The sequence below is a fragment of the Dermochelys coriacea genome, chromosome 2 (genome assembly GCF_009764565.3).
Source record: "Dermochelys coriacea isolate rDerCor1 chromosome 2, rDerCor1.pri.v4, whole genome shotgun sequence".
Taxonomy (NCBI): Eukaryota; Metazoa; Chordata; order Testudines; family Dermochelyidae; genus Dermochelys; species Dermochelys coriacea.
The window spans coordinates 61,107,243-61,128,178 of NC_050069.1; the positions used below are offsets into that span (position 1 = coordinate 61,107,243).

At 41.1% G+C, this 20,936-nt stretch overlaps 1 protein-coding gene across 4 annotated transcripts in view; it reads right to left on the minus strand.

The window, feature by feature from the left end:
- Nucleotides 1–5,432: 5,432 nt before the first annotated feature.
- C2H8orf34 (chromosome 2 C8orf34 homolog) overlaps nucleotides 5,433–20,936 on the minus strand; it is a 258,751-nt gene continuing 243,247 nt past the window's right edge. For 3 of the 4 annotated variants that reach the window (XM_038389171.2, XM_038389175.2, XM_038389174.2), the window contains exons 13-14: nucleotides 18,530–18,623; nucleotides 5,433–6,472 (exon numbers count right to left, since the gene is read on the minus strand). In XM_038389171.2, coding sequence (XP_038245099.1) covers nucleotides 6,465–6,472; nucleotides 18,530–18,623 — 102 coding nt within the window. In that variant the 3' untranslated portion in view covers nucleotides 5,433–6,464. The remainder of the gene's footprint in view (nucleotides 6,473–18,529; nucleotides 18,624–20,936) is intronic. The other variant, XM_038389172.2, reaches the window with a different exon arrangement.

Below are 20,936 nucleotides of genomic sequence, written 5' to 3' on the forward strand. Positions count from 1 at the left end.
ATGACTTCCCCTTGGTGAATCCATGCTGACTGTTCCTGATCACTTTCCTCTCGTCTAAGTGCTTTAGAATTGATTCCTTGATTTTTCCAGGGACTGAGGTGAGGCTGACTGGCCTGTAGTTCTCCGGATCCTCCTTCCCTTTTTTAAAGATGGGCACTACATTAGCCTTTTTCCAGTCGTCCGGAACCTTCCCCGATCACCATGAGTTTTCAAAGCTAGTGGTCAATGGCTCTGCAATCACATCCGCAAACTCTGTTAGCATTCTCGGATGCAGTGCATCTGGACCCATGGACTTGTGCTCACCCAGCTTTTCTAAATAGTCCCAAACCACTTCTTTCTCCACAGAGGGCTGGTCACCTCCTCCCCATGCTGTGCTGCCCAGTGCAATAGTCTGGGAGCTTACCTTGTTCGTGAAGACAGAAGCAAAAAAAGCATTGAGTACATTAGCTTTTTCCACATCCTCTGTCACTAGGTTGCCTCCCTCATTCAGTAAGGGGCCCACACTTTCCTTGGCTTTCTTCATAGTGCTAATATGTCTGAAGAAACCCTTTCTGTTACTCTTAACATCTCTTGGTAGCTGCACCTCCAGGTGTGATTTGGCCTTCCTGATTTCACTCTTGCATGCCCGAGTAATATTTTTATACTCTTCCCTGGTCATTTGTCCAATCTTACACTTCTTGTAAGCTTCTTTTTTGTGTTTAAGATCAGCAAGGATTTCACTGTTAAGCCAAGCTGGTCGCCTGCCATATTTATTATTCTTTCTACACATTGGGATGGTTTGTTCCTGTAACCTCAATAAGGATTCTTTGAAATACAACCAGCTCTCCTGGACTCCTTTCCCCCTCATGTTATTCTCCCCTGGGATCCTGCCCATCAGTTCCCTAAGGGAGTCAAAGTCTGCTTTTCTGAAGTCCAGGGTCCATATTCTGCTGCTCTCCTTTCTTCCTTGGGTCAGGATCCTGAACTCAACCATCTCATGGTCACTGCCTCCCAGGTTCCCATCCACTTTTGCTTCCCCCTACTAATTCTTCCTGGTTTGTGAGCAGCAGGTCAAGAAGAGCTCTGCCCCTAGCTGGTTTCTCCAGCACTTGCACCACAAAATTGTCCCCTACACTTTCCAAAAACTTCCTGGATTGTCTGTGCACCACTGTATTCCTCTCCCAGCAGATATCAGGGTGATTGAAGTCTCCCATGAGAACCAGGGCCTGTGATCTAGTAACTTCCGTTAGTTGCCAGAAGAAAGCCTTGTCCACCTCATCCCCCTGGTCTGGTGGTCTATAGCAGACTCCCTCCACGACATCACCTTTGTTATTCACACTTCTAAACTTAATCCAGAGACTGTCAGGTTTTTCTGCAGTTTCATACTAGAGCTCTGAGCAGTCAAACTGCTCTCTTACATGCAATGCAATGCCCCCATCTTTTCTGCCCTGCCTGTCCTTCCTGAACAATTTATATCTATCTATGACAGTACTCCAGTCATGTAAGTTATCCCACCAAGTCTCTGTTATTCCAATCACATCATAATTCCTTGACTGTGCCAAGGCTTTCAGTTCTCCCTGATTGTTTCCCAGGCTTCTTGCATTTGTGTATAGGCACTTAAGATAACTCGCTGATCGTCCCTTTTTCTCAGTATGAGGCAGGAGCCCTCCCCTGTTGCGCTCTTCTGCTCGTGCTTCCCCCTGGTATCCCACTTTCCCACTTACCTCAGGGCTTTGGTCTCCTTCCCCCGGGGAACCTAGTTTAAAGCCCTCCTCACTAGGTTAGCCAGCCTGCTTGTGAAGATGCTCTTCCCTCTCTTTGTTAGGCGGAGCCTGTCTCTGTCTAGTAGTCCTCCTCCTTGGAACACCATCCCATGGTCAAAGAATCCAAAGCCTTCTCTCCGACAGCACCTGCATAGCCATTCGTTGACTTCCACGATTCGACGGTCTCTACCCAGGCCTTTTCCTTCTACTGGGAGGATGGATGAGAACACCACTTGTGCCTCAAACTCCTTTATCCTTCTTCCCTGAACCACGTAGTCTGCAGTGATCTGCTCAAGGTCATTCTTGGCAGTATCATTGGTGCCCAAGTGGAGAAGTAGGAAGGGGTAGCAATCCGAGGGCTTGATGAGGCTTGGCAGTCTCTCTGTCACATCATGAATCCTAGCTCCTGGCAAGCAGCAGAGTTCTTGGCTTTCCTGGTTGGGGCGGCAGATAGATGACTCAGTCCCCTTGAGGAGGGAGTCCCCGACCACCACCACCCGCCTCCTTCTCTTGGGAGCGGTGGTCAGGGAACCCCCATCCCTAGGACAGTGCATCTCACAGCTTCCAATCGGCGGAGTCTCCTTCTGCTCCCTTCTCTCAGATGTATCATCTAGTACACTCTCCGCATTAGTACCTCCAAATTTCTTCACCGTGCTCCTGTCCCCGCTGCGCAGCCTGCTCTGACTCTTCAGAATGTTGTGTCCGCAGAAGCATATCCTGACGTCTGTCCAGGAAATCTTCAGTTTCTCTTATGCAACACAAGGTTGATACTTGTTTCTTCAGACCTTGAACCTTCTCTTCCAATATGGAGACCAACTTGCACTTTGTACAGACAGTCGCTTCTGTCCTGTGGAAGAAAGACAAACATGGCACATCCTGTGCAGGTAACAACAGCTGAACGCTCACCATCCATATTACCTTCCTTCTATGAGCTTCCTCAGGTGTTGTAGTAACTACCCAGAGAAGCCTGCAAGATGAAAGTCTCAGTGGGCTCTCCCCAGGCGAACTCCCAGGCAAACTCCCTCTGTTCTCTGCTCAGCTGGTTCGCAGCTGACTGCCTTTTTATAACAGTCAGGTCCACTCAAGGCTCATCTGGAACAAAGCACTCCCAATTCACACTTTTCAAACAATCAAGCACACGGACAAACTGACTAAGTGTCCACGCAACAGACACTCAGATACTCACCAACACAGCCCCCATAATGCAACACTTAGCGTACCTCCTCTCGGACAGATCCCAGGCAAACTCCCTCTGTTAATCTTTCCTCTGTTCGTCGTTCAGCTGGTTCACAGCTGACTGGCTTTTTATAACAGTCAGGCCCAAAATATAGTGGTATTTTTCTTGCTAGCAAATTTTATTGATATTATATACACCTGCTGCATTAAAAAGGCTAATAAATCCAGCTTTTCATAGCATTTTGCTATGAGAATGATAATCCTACTTAGCAGAGCTCTTTTTCCATTGGGAGAAGAAGCTTAGACTTCAGCTTTGACTGATAAGGTATCTATGAAAAAAATGTTCCTAGTCCATTCTGTATATTGTTAGGAAGAGGCACATTCATCATGTAGCACTTTGAGTGCTGGCTTTGGGTGTTTGGTTATAGAAATATAAAAGCACCTTAACACTGCAACAAACCAGCGAGGGTAGTGGCAGCAAAAAGCAGAACTTGCACAAGTGAGTCTCTGTTCAGTTTAGGCAGCATTTCATAAACAAGTGGCAAATGGAAACTGCTTCCTGAAGCCAAAAGGCCAAACAGAAAATGAATAAGCCTTCCCACAGCTCGTAACACACACACCTTCTGTGTAGCCTTCATAGCTGCTGTTTATACATATGGACCTAGCTGCTTGTTGTCTACTAAGCATGATTCCTCCAGGCAGCTCTAATGACTCATTAAGCCTTGCTGCCAGCTTACTTGGGGACAGAATACCAAGCAGCAGTGATTGCTTGGGCACTTGGTTTTATGGGCAAGGTTTGGAGATCTTGCTTGCCGCATACAGTACAGAGAGCCTTGCCAACACCAAACAGTCAACAATTACAAGATTGGGTTAAAAATCACAAGACTTTTTTTTTTAAAGATAAGGCTTTGTTTATTTGCCTTCTGGTTTTTTCAAACTTTAGGGTCAGTCAGATCATGATTTCAGATCATGATTTCACTAGGAGGGTGGTGAAGCACTGGAATGTGTTACCTAGGGAGGTGGTGGAAGCTCAATCCTTAGAGATTTTTAAGGCCGAGCTTGACAAAGCGCTGGCTGGGATGATTTAGTTGGGGTTGGTCCTGCTTTGAGCAGGGGGTTGCACTAGATGACCTCCTGAGGTCTCTTCCAACCCTAATCTTCTATGGTTCTATGATTCAAGCTGTTCTAGAAACTGCCTTTAAAAAATGAAAGCTGAAATTTTCATATCACCACATGATTGCAGGATCCTAAGCTTCAAAAAAAACCCACCAAGTATTGTGAGAGCTGGTATTGCTGCAGAGTCCAGCCATTCTGCTACACTCTCTAGGAAGTGTGTCCTTCCCTTGATATACTGGTTGAATTCCCATAGCTTTATTGGGAGTTAAATATTTGTACTGAGGGTGAAATTTAGCCCAGTGCCTAAGACCTGGGCAAGTTCTGTGCACCACCAAGATGCATACGCCTTGCCTTTCCTTTCTGCATCCAGGAGACTTCCTCCCTGAAAGCATAAATCACCCCCATCCCACCCATTTTAACAACCCACCCAAATATGTCATTCAAGTTCTTACAAAAGTAAGCACTTCTAGAGCCAACAGACTGCCAAAGAGACTGGCTGGATTCTAATTTCTCTCATGCAACAATCCACAACATTACCAGGCAGATTCTGAATAAGGAGGGTGAAATCCTGTCATCATCCTCCCACCACCTCCTAAAAGTAACCAAATCCTTCTTCGGTTTTGACTTGTGTAATGAGAAAACAGGATATGCACAAAGAATAAATATGGAATGGGGTTATCCCAGACCATTCTGTAGGCACATACACATAGAGGTGCCGGCTTCCTCCGGGCCCCAGGGGTGCTCAAACCACCCCCCACTCAGCCCCACCCCACCCCTTCTCCCAAGCCCCCACCCTTGCCCCACCTCTTCCCACCCAGTTCTGCCTCCTACCCCGTGCACTCCCTGTACCTGCTCCTCCCACCCCAGCGCCACCTGCACACCATAGAACAGCTGATTGCAGCGGGAGGAAGGCACTGGGAGCAAGGGGGAGGAGTTGATTGGCAAAGCTGCTTATAGACAGGAGGTGCTGGGCAGGAGGGGAGGAGGTGGGGAGCTGGCTGCCAGTGGATGCTAAGCACCCACTAATTTTTTTCCATGCATGCTCCAGCCCTGGAGCACCCACAGAGTTGGCGCTTACGCATACACACACACCTTCAACCATATTTCAAATGTGCACTATGTAACCAAGTTTTCTTCATGAACTAGGGATAAGTATAAAGGTCCCAGTATGAGTGTCAGCGGGGTAGAATCCATTGGGCCATCAGTCTACCTGTGCATAGCTCAGTGCAAGATTGGGGCCAGAGGTATTATGTTCATAAAGCAAAATATCTATGAGTCAGGAACTTTTTCTAGCATGCTCTTCCATGTGGTCTGGTGTAAACTGTTACCTACCAGCATTCAGTGTGTTTGAGTGAGGGAAAAAATCCAACCAATAGACCCACATTGTTTGAGTGTTCAGGATAGGGAATTCATTTTTATTTCTTAAACAATCTGATGGTGGTTACAGTCTGTTTTTGTAACAGTTGCAAGCAGTTTCATTATACAGTTATGTCTAAGATACAAAAACAATTGAACGTAACTGAAGACAAAAGAAAACAAGCTGAACAAGAAAACAAGAAAAACAATTTATCAACAGCTAAATGAGATCAGTAAATGTAGTCATCATCACATCCCTTAATTTGATATCTGTGCATAAACATGTCTTAAAATTCCAAACAAGCAGCTTACACCAATTAACTTGTTTAAAACAGATAATTTGTTTCAGTAATTTATATGGATAAATAAAATTAATTGTCTACATGAAATTCCCTTAGTGCTTTATTTTTAGCATGCATGTTTCATTCCTCATGTGTGTATTCTATTTTTAACAGAGTCTGTATTTATTTTTTTAAGAACAAAGTAGATAAACTCAGTACAAAGCTATGTGACACAGGCAACACCTGTTTCTGCTACATCTTCCTTCTTTACCCCCTTCTCTTTCTTCCCGCCTACCCATCACTGCAGGTGACTATGGTGAGCAACTAGCTCTCTGAGAGACTTGAACAGTACATACATATTGGTATATGAGGGTGAATGCTTTAATGTTTATTAATCTAAAAATGAGAAAAGATTACAAAAATATAAGGAGTAGAAAACCTTAGACAAGTTAAAATACATAAATCTTTAAGCAAAGTTTGTTTTGATCAGGCAAAGTTTAATATATCAAATGTCACTCCAAAATAACAGGGATATAAACTAAACAAATTACATTATACCAACTATGTATTCAAAAGTGACAGTAAACCTTCTTTACCTAAGGACACTGTGCCATAGTTGGTAATCTGATTCGGTGCATTACAGCATCCACACAGAGTAATTCCATTTAAGTATTGTTGATATTATAAAAATAACTATTTTAAATTATTATACATAAATTAAAACAGATCTTCAGGTGTAGGTTTGATAATTATGATTTTGTTTTAATTAAATTCTTCAACATTCCCACTGATTTCACAAACCTGTGAAAATAAACACAAAACAAGAAAGTAGTGCTGAAAGCATTATATACAAAAATAGAATGAGAAATCTCAGTCCTTTACTGTGTTTGCTATATTGTGCAGGATTCCCCTATTTCCATACACAATACTCTGACCTAAAATGGAATGATGTGCCACTCCATGGAGACCAAATAATGTCTCTGATGAATTCAGCGTCTCTTCTAATCACTAAAATATCCATAAGCAGATGACAATTTCTATGATTTTATTCATTATTTGAAAGCGTTTAACAATGTTTTAATGTTATTGATGAATCGTGAGAAACGTGCAGTGTAGGAAGCCTGAGATGAGTTGGTTAATTGTGATTAATCAGATAAATCATACTGCATTGTTTCTGTTCCTGACTGAATGAGCACACACCAAGCAGTTCCAGAGTGACTACCTACCCATGCAAATTTAAAATTCAGTTTCCACAAATACTCACACGTCCATGCAACTTTGATATTTGTTTTCTACAAACATTGCTGGTAACAAAAGAATCACAGAGATGCTCACAGAAAGCAAAGATATGAGCATTCCTGCAAATAGATCTGTTTGTGAAGATCCAGTGGCAGGATCCATCCCATAAAAGGGACATGAAGACATCCACACCAAATTCACTTGCAGACTTGAGTGAATATCCCTGAAGGGTTTTTTTGTTTACCAGCCTTCTCCCAACTCTACTAAGCACAATAAGAACTAGCAAAGTACACTGATTTCATATTTATCCAATCCTTATGAGCACGCACAAATACACTGCTCATCTGTTGGACCCAAGGAAGTGCCACATGAACAAACTACTTTAGTTGTAGATAACCAACCTAATATACTTGGAACAAGATGTTTATGTTTCTTTTTCCCAAGGAGTAGATCTGGATTTTAGATATGACTCTCTCCAGCTTTGTACATGAGTATTCAACAGAATGCATCTAACAGAAATAATACCTATGAAATACTAGCTAAGTCTTTACCGCACATTAACCTTATATTTATTTCATTAATTTCTTTCATCCTTGCCTTAAGTTTAACTCAGCGGTTCTCATACTTCATTGGACCATGACTCCCTTCTGACAATAAAAATTACTACAGGACTCACTCGCCTGCATCTGCCATGTGGGCTGAAGCCAAAGCCCAAGCCCTGCTGTCCCAGGGCTGGTGTTAAATTTGCTGGGGACTGGGGCTAAAGCCACAACCCAAACTCTGTTTCATGGGCTCTGAAGCTGAAGTCTGAGCCCTGCCAGCCAGGGCTGAAGCCCTCGAGCTTTGGCTTCGGCCCCTGGCAGCAGGGCTCAGGTTTCGGCTTCAGCCCTGGGCCCGAGCGAGTCTAACACTGGCCACTGTTTTTCCAGTCTAACCGCTGGAAACTGTTTTTCTTAGAAGCACCATCAGACTCAACCTTAAAAAAATGTAGCCAAATTCCATGACACTACTAAAATCTTTGCTAGGTTTGTTTCCAGAAATATCTAGTACATTGGTGGCAATGATTATTATTATGATTACCAAGAATCTTTGGCCCGGTCTTGACAAACATAAAAGGTGAGGTTTTTAATCATGCTAATGCAATCAAAATTGCTTAACTTGATTCAAAAGCACCTTTAACACTCACTAAGATGCAAGTTAACATGGTTGGAATGTGTATAAGCTATGTTGTAGCCTAGGCTCCCCACAAACAACTGCGCAAACACCTTTTTTGCCTGCCAAGACAGGACTTTTGTGTTTGAACTGAAATGTCTTCATGTCTTGCAATGGCAGGGTGAAGGATGAGGGAAATGAAGTAGTGACCGAAAGCCCCAGTGAGGTTTTTCCAGTCACTTATTTCTATGATTATACTGCATCATATCTATCTATTTATCTACCTATCTATCTACCTGATATACCATGCCCAGCTCTGGTCACCCTACCTCAAAGAAGATAGGACACTTATAGAAGGGGTCCAGATACAGATGATGAAAGTTATTAGAGGTATGGAAACACTTCTACATGAGGAGAGATTAAAAGATTGGGATTGTACAGTTTTAGGAGATGACAATGAAGGTGTCATGATAGATATATGTAAAATAATTAATGGCACAAAGAACGTAAGCTGGGCACTCCTATATACTCTCATAATACAAGAACAAGACAACATTCAATTTTTTTTGTAACACAGTACATACTTAACCTCTGAAACTTGCTGCCACAAAATATCACTGAGGTCAAGATTTAAGTAGGATTTGAAACATGATTACACATTTATATGAATGAATTTATATGAATGTTACTGGACAAAAAGATATAAGGGATATAATACTTCATGCTTCAGGGCATAAACCTACCTACCACTGGTAGACAAGGGTTATGAAATAACCTGTCCACAAGGCCAATTTCTTCTTAATTGTCCATTCTGTGTATTCTTACACCTTCCTCTGAAGCATCAGGCACTAGCCCCTCTCAGAGATGGGATACTGTATAAGATGGATCAGCATGGCAATTCCTATAGTACTATGCTTGAAAAACTGTCAAATGCCCAACAGAGAGTGATCAATTCCTTGGCTGCCATCAGGTCACTCAGGCAGGAAACAGCTTTGAAAAGGTACTTGACTAAAGCTACTGAAAAGGTAATTTGTGCAGTCAGTCTGATTTTCTAATATAAGGGAGGGTGACATTAATTTAATGCTTGTACAGATAGCACCTAGTAGGCCTAATTCTCCATTGACTAGTGGCAGGACACCAGAATAAAAATTATGAGTAACTGAAGTCAGTGAAATTAGCATAAGATCAGAATCAGGTGCTCTATTTGAAATGCAATATGCAGAACATTAACTGATTCTCACAATTTTACTGTGAGATAGGCAAATGATATTACTCCCATTTTACAGACTAGGAAAATGAGGCACAAAGAAATTAGCTGGTATTTAGAAACCACAGTGATGGGCACATTAGTATTGCATATTGAGAGATTATGGGCTTGTCTACAGGTCTCTGCACTGTGAACTGCAGCACACACTTAAGCGTTGCACTGTAACTTCCCCATGTAGATCCTGCTAGCCCAAACTAAAAGGTACCTAGTTTGCATTAACATAGTCCTATTTGAAACAGAACTACGTTAACATGAACTACATACTTTTTAATTTGTGCTAAAGAATAGTTACAGCACATTTTAATGCAAACTACAATTCACTCTCCCACTAAATAGACAAGCCCAAAGCAATTTACTCATAGGCCATAAAGAGAGCCAAATTCATAGATCAGGGATTACAACTCAACAGAGCTAACTCAAGAATTTTCCCACTAACAGGTTCCTCAGCCACAATTATTTTATATAAACGTAAACCCTCCCAGCTCACAGAGACACTTTTTTCTCCCTAAACGTAAGCCTTTCCCACTTTGTGCTGCAGGGAGTTACTGCAGTTTTGAGTTGGAATAACTGCCAGTCCTGTAAAATGTATTACATGGATGTTGGAGGGGATTTAAAGTTTTAAGAGTGTAGCATACTAGGGGCTGCAGAAAAAAATCAGCTCTTTTTTATGAACTCTTCACCTCCTGGTCACTTCTGTACATTGGGATCACAAAGTATTTTAAATTTTTCCTGGTTTCTGTGTAAATCTGACCCTTCTGCTGAAACAATCAGCCAGCTGTGAAACCAAGATATAATTCAGACCTGCCAATATGCAGTGCAGACGGGTATGCATACATGGTTTGATGCTCTCCTACCATCCACCTTATGGAGTCATTTATACCGGAGAAAAGTGGGTGTAGGATATTACCATTCTGACTTGTTAGCATTTCATACCTACTTTGCACTCGCTCTGTACAGGTGTTAACAGATACATAAGGTGCAGGGCAAAAGAGAATGAGGTTCATGGTCTCTTGAACTGAACCCTTGGAGATCATAATTGAAGGAAAGCTAAGAATATGTGACAAAAACTATATTAGGCTATAAAATATCATCTCTGCTACTATAGTGATGGTTGTCATAAAAGAACCAAGAAAGCTAGACAGATAGGGCTCAACCTTAACTCTGCACTGATCCCTTTGCACTACTCCTGTAATGCAAAGGAGCTGGAAAGCTGCCAGCTCTTCCCACTGGGAATACCCTCTGCAGCCTCCAACCCTCACATAAAGGATTTACTGAAGAGACAAGGTGGGTGAGGTAATGTCTTTTTTTGGACCAACTTCTGTTGGGGAGAGAGACAAGCTTGTCTCTCTCATCAACAGAAATTGGTCCAATAAAAGATAATACCTCACCCTTATGCCTCTGATATCCTGAGACTAACATGGCTACAACAACACTGCATACAGGGTTTCCTGAAGGCATTCCTGGGGTGGTAATATGACCAGTTCATCACTGTAATTTTCACAGGGATGCACTGGCCATATTGCCACCCCAGAAATGCCTTCAGTAAACCCTGTATGCAGTGTTGTTGTAGCCATGTTAGTCACAGGATACTCTCAGTTGTTGTAGCCATGTTAGTCTCTGAGGCCATAGGGCCACACCATCTGGGCATTAGTTAGAGTAGCCAAGTTCGCTAAGGCCTCAATTCAGCAAAGCATTTAACGTGCTTAAAGTAGGTACTTAAAGTTAAGTGTTAAGTACATCTGTACTCAAAAAATCATTTCACCATATGACTAACCTTAAATGTGTGATTTGGTGAATCTAGGCCTATACATGGCATCCCATTGATTTAGTCAAAATGTGAAGGAAAGTTCGTTGCATTTTTGTGGAAAGTTTAATCTTTTAGTCACATTGGCTACCTTTTTTAACTGACTAATGGTGACTAAGCCTAAATAAGTCAGTAAAAACATTACTTTATTCTGTTAAATTCTTTAGTTAAAAAAATTATACCTACTTTAATTTCCTCAAAAGCTTTGCTTTTAGATGAATTAGCATTTTACATAAATCATTTAACAATAAACATGTTGTTGAAACAACTTGCATTTAAGTAACTCAAACCAGATAGTTCTTTACATACAACTGAGAGTTGTTTTATCATTTTTGGAACATTTTTATTATAATTTATATAGCTCACTTTATTTTATATTTGTGCTTTTCTTCTGACACAAACCTTTTTAGTATGACAAAGTGCATTTTTCAAACAACAGAGATAAATAATAATTCATTGTTATCTTTTCAGCTTAGCTATACATGTTCTTTCTTCTGGTTTATAAATGAAGTAAAATGTTGTAGACTACAGGAAATGATGACTGGCCAACAAATCTTTCCTAAAAGCCTAGGATCCCATTTGCAATGTTTATTTGAACATAAAGGGAAACCTTTTAAGTCTAAACTAGAAATCAAACATTTATATCTATGTTATGGTATTTCTTGGCAGTTAATATAATGGATATTCACATAGTTTCAATGAGGATGAATTCATTTTGCACTTTGAAATCTACAAAATTATGTAACCGTGACAGGAACCTGGAGTAATGAGGGATCTTTTTATGTGTAGGATTTTATGGATATCTTCACTATCATCTTTTTAACTGATAAGTTTCATTTATTGCTTTCCCAGTTCTCTTTAATATAACTTCTAAAAATGTTTGTATTCATTCATTCATTTGGTTCCCCCCCAAAAAGAACATTTTTAATATCCCATTTCATATTTCAAAGATTATGAAAGTTTTCTGGCACTGATAACAATAGGATGAGCTCTGCAACCACAGAACCACCAGCCCCTGTCCTGCAAGCACATAAGTTAGTGTTTTCAGTACAATAATTTGTCAGGAAACAGTTTGGCACTTTTCAGCTCTAAACTTATGCTCCTCCAACAAGTGACACTACGTAATGTCTACCTAACTGATATTGGTTTTACAATTCACTTGACTGTGTCCATTAGAACTCTGATAAGAAGAAGCTTTAGAAAAAAATTGAGCCAGCATAAATCTTTGACTCTTATGAGATCACTCTGTCATGGTCTCATTCCACATATGATTGTCAACCAATCACTAGGGAAGCAGCTGGCATCTCTCAAAATGGCACATCTATAGTGGTATTTATTAGTATGGATACCAACTAAGGGCTCGGTTAAGCCTCCCCCAAGTTGCTCTGCTGAGCCTTCTCCTGCCCAACATGTCTAAAACAGGCTGTGCTGGCCTTTATACACTCATTCCCCATAAGGAAACAGTATGTGGGAGAGGTGTGTGCATTGACATTTCTCCTCTGGCCCAGCCATGCTCTCCCTTCTTCCTATATCTTGTACACTGCCATAGAGGAGCCTTCATGGAGCTAATTTTTGTGCCACACAAGGGTTAAGCAACTGCTTTGCTCACATGCCTTACATCCAGATTGTTTCCTACAGAGGCAGAGACTGGTTTTGCCTTAAATTCATACCTACTGGAAGAGAATGTGATGCTAATGTGTGTTGCTCTATTCTCCCCCAGCAGTGAGTGTGACAGTAAAATAAAGATACTGACTAAAGGAAGCATTTGTGTTCATGTAATAAATATTGCAATCAATAATTTTCACTGAGAACCTAGTTTTGAACTCTTACTCATTCGAGTAGTACCTACCTTTGAAAAGAGGAAGCTTTAAAAAAAAACACAACAAAAACAACAAAACCAGACCAAACAAAACACACCCTGAGCCAATGTAAATTTTTAACTTCTTGAGAGCACTGTCATACGCTTGTTCTACCAATGACTGACAAGCAGCTGGCATGTCTCATTCTGGCACACCTAGAGCTATTTATTCAAATGGATACTAATTGAGGGCTCGACCATACCTGTATAGCACAACCCAATTCTCAGAGATAAGGGCCCAATCCTTTCCAGCATCTGATTAAGTGAGTGGTTCCATTGTGCCAATAGTCTCAATCAGTAGGCTTCTCATGGGGCAAGGTACTATTCAGCATGCATAAGAGTGGCAGAACTGAGCCCTCAGTGAGAAAGGTAATGATGTGCCTTTTTAATGCGTCTTTTCTTTTGCTCTTTTTGGGTCTGATCCTGCCACCCTCCCTCATGTTGAATACTTGCATTTATTTTGCTACTAATTTGGTGCTATTCAGCATGAGTAAAGCTAGCAGAATTAGGTCCTTTGTTTTGTTTCGTCAGTGTTGGTGACTGTCTCCCAAATTCTTTAGCCACTTTTTCTCCAAAATCAAAAAGAAGAAAATAGAAAAAGAATAGTCTAGCCATATAAAGATGTGGAAATTATCTATATCAGAGCATTTTTATAAAAGTATTTAACCTTTGAATAAGTACTCCAAAATGAGGTTCTCTCGAACAAAATCTGAAGTTCTTGTATTTGTAAACTTAGGCTGGGACTTGCTGGGTCTTCTACTCAGGGCAGAACCAAGAGAGAATTGGTGAGAGAAGGCCTCATCCTATGTCCACTGAAGTCAATTGTAAAGCTTCTGTTGACTTTCAGTGGTGCAGAATCAAGATCAATATGAGTAAAAATGTGAGGAAAAATTCCAACTCTTCTGTCCCTCAATTCAGGCTGAGGTCTATAGCAGGGCTTAGACTGCAAATTCTTTTAGCCAGGTGCCATCTTTCCATTGTGCACAGGGAACTTGAGCCATCCCCGCCTTTACCACAACACAAATAATAATGAACCAACCTTGCAGTATTTACTTTAATGTGTGTGTGCTATATGAACCAAGCAATGCAGGGTCTGTTTTCAGGGGCAAGCACTGAATGAACTTCTGCAGGTTCACTGGGAGGTTCAGTTTGTTCCATTAAGGGATTTTTAGCTACTGTGTGATGCTATATCCTGATCCTGCTACCCTCTGAAGGGGAAAGTTGCTTCTTGCCAGCCCCAAAGACCCTAAGGCATTTGAGGCTTTTTTCTTATCACCTCTCCTCCTGAGAAGGGAGTGGCCACCATTCACTCTCTGAAGTCTCAGGGGAAAGGAAAACAAGCCACCAGGCATCTGAAGACAGGAATGGTAAGGGGCGGAGGGGCTCTATGGTGGCATCTGAAGAGAAGAATGCATTAGCCCATGGCTGCTGATTTTTTGGTGTACCTAGGGTGCCATTTGAAATGAAAAGAGAATCTCAAGTCTTTGATGTTGTGCAAGTTCAAGGTTCTGTGCAAATGTAGCACACAGACCTAGTGCAATCACCAGGAGTTCGGAGTATACCGAAAATCAAGGGAGAATAAACCCAGTAGCTGTAAGAGCTTTAATTGCTATAGGGGTCATGACACTTTCTTCTTAACGCACACTAGGGTAAAGGTTAGTAAAGATTAGGGTAAAGATTAGGCTTCTTCATTTGGGGGAGGAAGGCAGGTTATTTTGTTGTTTAGTTATATTTTTAATATGGAGAGTTGAGTTAGACTCATAAAGTCTGACACTATAATGGCAACTACTACACTCACATGATATATCTATTGACTGTGGCCACAACCCATGAATAGATGATATTTACCCTGAAAGAAAAAAAAACCATTGTTTTAGGTACTAAGCAACAATGTTGGTGATTATTTTTCTTTCTTCCACTGCTATAACATTTCTCTTTTTCTCCATTATCTTTTCTTGTAATAAATAAAGAGTTCCAGAAGTCTCTATCCTGGCATTTAATGTCAAAGAAAACTCATTTGCACTTTGCCCTAACTTATTTGAACTGTTAATAAAAGGATTTATTTCCAATTGTTTTGGGTTCTTCCTGTACTATTTTACAAACTAAGGGTAACATTTTCAAAAGCACCTAAGTGACTTAGGCACTTAACTCAAACTTCCAAAAGTCCCCTTGGAACCTAAGACCCATTGACTTTCAATAATACTTCAGCTTCTAACCACCTAAGTAATTTTTGAAAATGGGACTTCAGGGGAGATTTTCAAAGGCACAAATGTCAGTTAGGCACCTATTTCCCACTAAAAATTGATGGAAATTAGCCACTAAATTGCTAATTGTGCCTGTGAAAGTCTTCTTTTAGACTCATAAGCAACGTAGGCGATTCTGTAAATGTTACCCAGTGTAACGCTCATTAGAATATAAAATAAAAGAACACAAGGTGACTGAGATCATTTGTCTCCTAACTTTTCGCATTGTTAGAGGAATTTTCCCACTACCCAGGACTAGCTTTACACCTGGCTTTACAGCTGTTATCTCAAAGAAGCCAAAGAATGTGGAAAATATTATCCTTATATAATTTATTAAAAGCTGAGTCAAAGAACAGGTGTTACTATTGTAAAGATTAATTCAGCAGCTTTTCTGTTCAGACCCATAAATTATGAGCTTTCAGGCCCCTCAACACTAAATCACATACACAGTGTCCACACACACATAAATGTCATTTATTAACTTAACTCTAGGATGAAAAATGAAATTGAATCTGTCCATACTTTGCCAGCTGCACTACCTGCAGTGAGCATTGAAAACTGGTATCAGTAGCTATGCCAGGCATCTCATTGGCCCTTCACTTTACAGCCATTTCAGCACCTGGGTGCGGGCAGGTCCTATTTTTTAGCAGTTAAAGTTCTCAACCGTGAGCTTGGCTACAACACTAAGATTCCACCTCCAGATGGCTGCTATTACCACATAATTATTTTTTAAAAAACTGATTTTTAACCAATCTGCCATTCTCAGATGTCACGTACAGTGCAACATTGCTTAGATCAAACATTTTTTGTTCTCCCTTCTCTACCTATATTAGTACAAAGAACGACCTAACTTAAATAGTGCAATAGGTAATTATGCAACATAATATGTAGGCATAAAATCAAGATGAGAGCATGTTACAGCCTAAATCCCTTTCATAAAGGAAACTATTATTTACAATTATATATTTTTTCTTCTCCGCTCTCTGTGTCACAAGTTCTAGCTAAAACTAATTGTGTTGATAAGCGTCAGAGATTTTGCAATAGATACACAGTGCGCTGAATTTAATTACCAACTTATCCAGCATTACTTGTGAACCCAAAGTGAAATTAACTCTTGCACAGAGGGCAAGCACAGGGTCCTCTTAGAACACGCCGGGTGTACCTATACAGGACTGATAAGGTGCTTCCCAGAACAGGTAAACAGACATGTGCTAGCTCTGCTCAAGCTAGCATGCTAAAAGTAGCAGATTGCAGTGGCACAGGTGGGGGCTCAGGCTAGCCCCCTGAGTACATATCCAGGGAATTGGGTAGGACTGTACTCAAGACACTAGCCCAAACCTCCACACATGCCACTGTGGCCACACTGCTACTTTTAGAGTGCTAGCTCGAGCACAGTTCATATATTTCTATCTACTTGCTCTGGGAAGCATCCTCCTAGCTGATGTGTAGACATACCCTTAGTTGTGAGTATCTGGGCCTTTACACCTGCGCGCTTTTCAGACCCAGAACACCTACTAACTAAGTAAGAATTTCACGGTCACAAAAGGTTGGCAAATTGGGCTTATAGGTTATGCACTAACATAGAGGTAAAACACCCAAAAGTGTAACAATGAGAGGGAAGGGGTACTGTAGCGGGGTGGTTACCCGCTCCTGCCCTGTGGGGCTTAAAAGCCAGCCCTGGGAGAGAGCCAGGGCTGAGGGCAAGAAAGGCTAGGGAATTGGGGAAATGGCCACAGCTGGGCCTAAGAAGGGGCTACTAGGCTGAAGCTTAGCCGGAGTCTCTCTCTCTGTATTCAGAGAGGGAAGGGCCTGGCTGCAGGGAGCTGAGGGAATACCTAGATTAAAGCAGGGCTGAGGGGGAAAGGCCTTGGGAGCAGGGGAGCTCAGGCCTGTGAACTCCCAGGCTGTGAGGCCTAGATTAGGGCCTATTAGGTATTGGGGTTGCCAAGGGGTAGACAGAGGCAGCAGGTCCAAACCCCCTCGCCTGTGAGGAGTGGCTGATATACTGCAGTCTGCCCCGGGGAGGGGGCTAAGTGATGACTGGCAGTAGCCAAGACTGAGATGAGGTGGGGGTAGTGAGTGGGGATTCCCTAGGGAGGGGAGACCCTCAGGGATTGTTGGGGTTTACTGCCAAGGGGCAGCACCCCAGTGGGAGGAGGCATCGGGTTCTGGGAAGGACTGGGGCTGGTGGTAAGGCGGATCACCAGATGGCAGGAGGTGCTCCAGAGGCTGATGAGCTAATTCCCAAGGACAACACAGCAGAAGGAGCCGCCGGGTGAGTCCCAACCATGTCATAGGTACATATTTTTTTACTTTGGGAATCTCAATGTGTAAATTGTAACATGAAAGTCAAACCACAGGCTAACTGTGAACTTGCAGAATCAGCGTGAACAGATGTAATTCTTCAATTTTTCAAGTGACCTCATTTTGAAAAATATATTCTGTTTATCAGACACGATCTTCATTAATTATACATCACTCTCCAGTGATTATTCCTGTAGGGACCTGGCATTTCTTTCTGTAATGCTGTTTGTTCAAACAGTTCTAGTTCCATGTACAAAGTGCTCTAAGCACCTGATTAAACAGCCTGTTTTTTTTATAACCATAAAGCCAAAAATAGATTAGGAAATAGCATACATTTTCAGCCTGACAGATCACAAGCTGCTGTGCTTAAAATAAATTCAATTTGCAGAACATTTAACATTTCCAACAAGATTATTTATAGGTATTGTATAACCAGATATGATTTGGTTAAAGTTTCAATATATGGAGATTCATAGTGTGTATATTTGTCTTTACTTGTTCTCTCATTAAGGTCATAATCCTGTTGACCGTTACTCACATGATTGGACCAACAGCCTTCAAAGAGACTATGCTCCTACAAGAACATAAGAATGGCCATACTGGGTCAGACAAAAGGTCCATCTAGCCCAGTATCCTGTCTTCCAACAGTGGCCAATGCCAGGTGCTTCAGAGGGAATGAACAGAACAGGTAATCAAGTGATCCATCCCCTGTTGCCCATTCCCATCTTCTGGCAAAATATACTACTATAAGGACTACTCAAGAATTTGCAGGATCTTGACTGTAGGACTTCTTTACACAAACATTCCTACATGTGCAATCCTTCAACCCTCACTCAGGTGAGTAATCATTTTGTGAATGGCCCGACTGGAGTAAAGATTACTTCTGTGAATAACCGGTGCAGGATTTGGCCCTATGAAAATGAGAGGGGGAGGAGGCAGTATTTTTTACATATTCTCTCAGGCACTATCAGCTCCCACCAAACATACTCACATTTATCTTGATCTGCTTCCACACCTTCACTCTCTGTGTCGCTTGGCAATATCCATGGTTGGTGGGCAAGCTGAAATTGATGTAAGAATTCATCCTGTCATAAACAGGATATATTTTAGATAAATTACATAAAGGATTGGCTTTCAATACTGATAGAAGCAAGTACTTCAATCTCAGTTAATTGGCCAGATGAAAGCCTCAATAAAATCCAGCACTCTCTCATCAAAATAACCCACAATTTTTAAATGCCTTTCAGATAAGGCAAGGAAAGGCTTTCTGAAGATTCTGGGCTCATTTTATTTCTCCTGTTAATCTGAGAAAGGATTAGTTTTTGAATTAATATTGTTATGGATTCCTGTACATGTATATTAGAAATAGTCATACAAAACCCAATGGAAACATGTTCTGAACACCAATACTCCATATATTCCAGTACTACCAGGAGTATGTCCTGAGGTACCATGTAATAAGAGGCGAACAGGTTTTGTTACAATGGGGCTTGATCCTGCTCCCATAGAAGTCAAAGGCAAAACTCCCATTGATTTCTATAGTGCAAGATCAAAACTCAAAAGCCTTATCCAAAGCCTACTGAAGTCAATTACTTCAAGGGGAGCAGGAGCAAGACCATGAAGAATTTTTCAACTTATTTTTACCTCCAACACATCACAAAGCTATCGGGATAACGGAAGTGGGACTTTGAACAAATGATTGGCATCAATATCTAAATACTATTTTTATTAAGAGATGGCTGGGCATGTGTTAACTTTTTACAGTCAGGTCTTAATATAAAAGAATACAATAGCAACTTTCTTTACAATATTCTTGGGTTTCAAAGAGAGGCGGGGAAGGACAGTTTAGCAACCAAATGTATATAGATGGTCTTAACATTTCAGGGCATAGTGGTCAGTCAGACTGAAAATAAAGGTTATAAAGATCATGAACCAGATCCTCAGAATCTTGCTCTAAATACTCAGTTTGTTACATTACATATGAATAGGGAATGCTTTAAAAAAATCAGATAATCCATATTAAACCATAATCAAAGCTTGTTTTATACAGCTACAATAAACTGCAGACAAGACTGGCTGGACAAGATCTAATCTTTCTGGAGTAAATTATTTACTCAACCAGTCATCTATTAACAAAAATTAAAGTTCAACGGTGAAAGTTGCTATGCACAGAGCTGAGGTCCAAAACTTTAGCATTATGAGTGTTTGTTTTCTTAGTGTCAGAATAGTTGCAGTGACCGTAGTGCAGAGCTGGGCAAAGTTTTCTGGTTTATGGAGCAGAATTCCTGCATCATGGGAGCATTGTTTATGCTGCTATCACACCGATTAGTCCATTTTTAGTCCTGATCATCTGGTCACTCCAAAATCTTCCTAAACCATAAGGACAGAACAGGGAGAGTTGTTCAAAGCAACGCTGTAGAACAGAATCAGAATACCTCACAAAGAGAGATCCCCATGGCATAAAATATATGAATATGGAACGCTGTCCTACACTTCTTCACTAGCCTGAGATACAATGTAAGGTGTATATATGGAATTCCTATGATTTTGGAGTAGAATTGTCTATTATTAATTGATTCCTTTAATAAAGAAACAGGACACTGCACATGGCCAGTACTGAAGAAAAGTGGAAGAGTGCACTGAACATTGAGGCATGCATAGAGCTTCCGTGGATGAATTTGGTTCTTAAATATATGGTATTATTGCCACGTATGAAGTGCCACTCAAGTATAATAAAGCTGCTTAGAGGGATTCTACTCTGTGTGCCTGTTTCTTCTGCCAGGACAAAGTAACAGGAGCTCCAGAAGGAAACCAATTGTGTGTTTGGGAAAGGGGGAGAAAAGGCAGGAGATGCCATGAGGGCCCTGCTTTCCCTTTCTCCAGCACACTGCTTTGGAAACCTCTTCCTCTTTTCCCCGCCTCCAACTACTGAAGGAAAGCAGGAAGAGCATGGGAGACCCTTTTGATGGGAAGGGGAGAAGGAAGACTATATGCTGTCCAAGTAGAGATACAGCTATAGCCAACATTCTCTTAAGTAATTCCATTACTAGTCCCAGTGCTATCACTAGTGGAGGAGTGGAATTGCACACACACAGTACTCCAGAATCTGTCCGTAAGTGATCAGACAACAGAAGACAGTAAAGAATAAGGGTAACTAAAAAAGTGAATAAATGTAATTTTGAACCAGCTGTAGTAATATACCAAGAAAAATTATAAAGAAATTAGTTTGTTCAACTCACTCCAAAAATGTGACATAAGGAACAATCCTTCATTATCAGAGAGATGAGTAGGTGATCTCACTGCTTTATTCCAATTTTTAACATCTAACATTTAACATTCCATTTAACATCTTTATTTTATAAATAAAACTCTTTGCCATAGAGCCAAATTCTGCATTG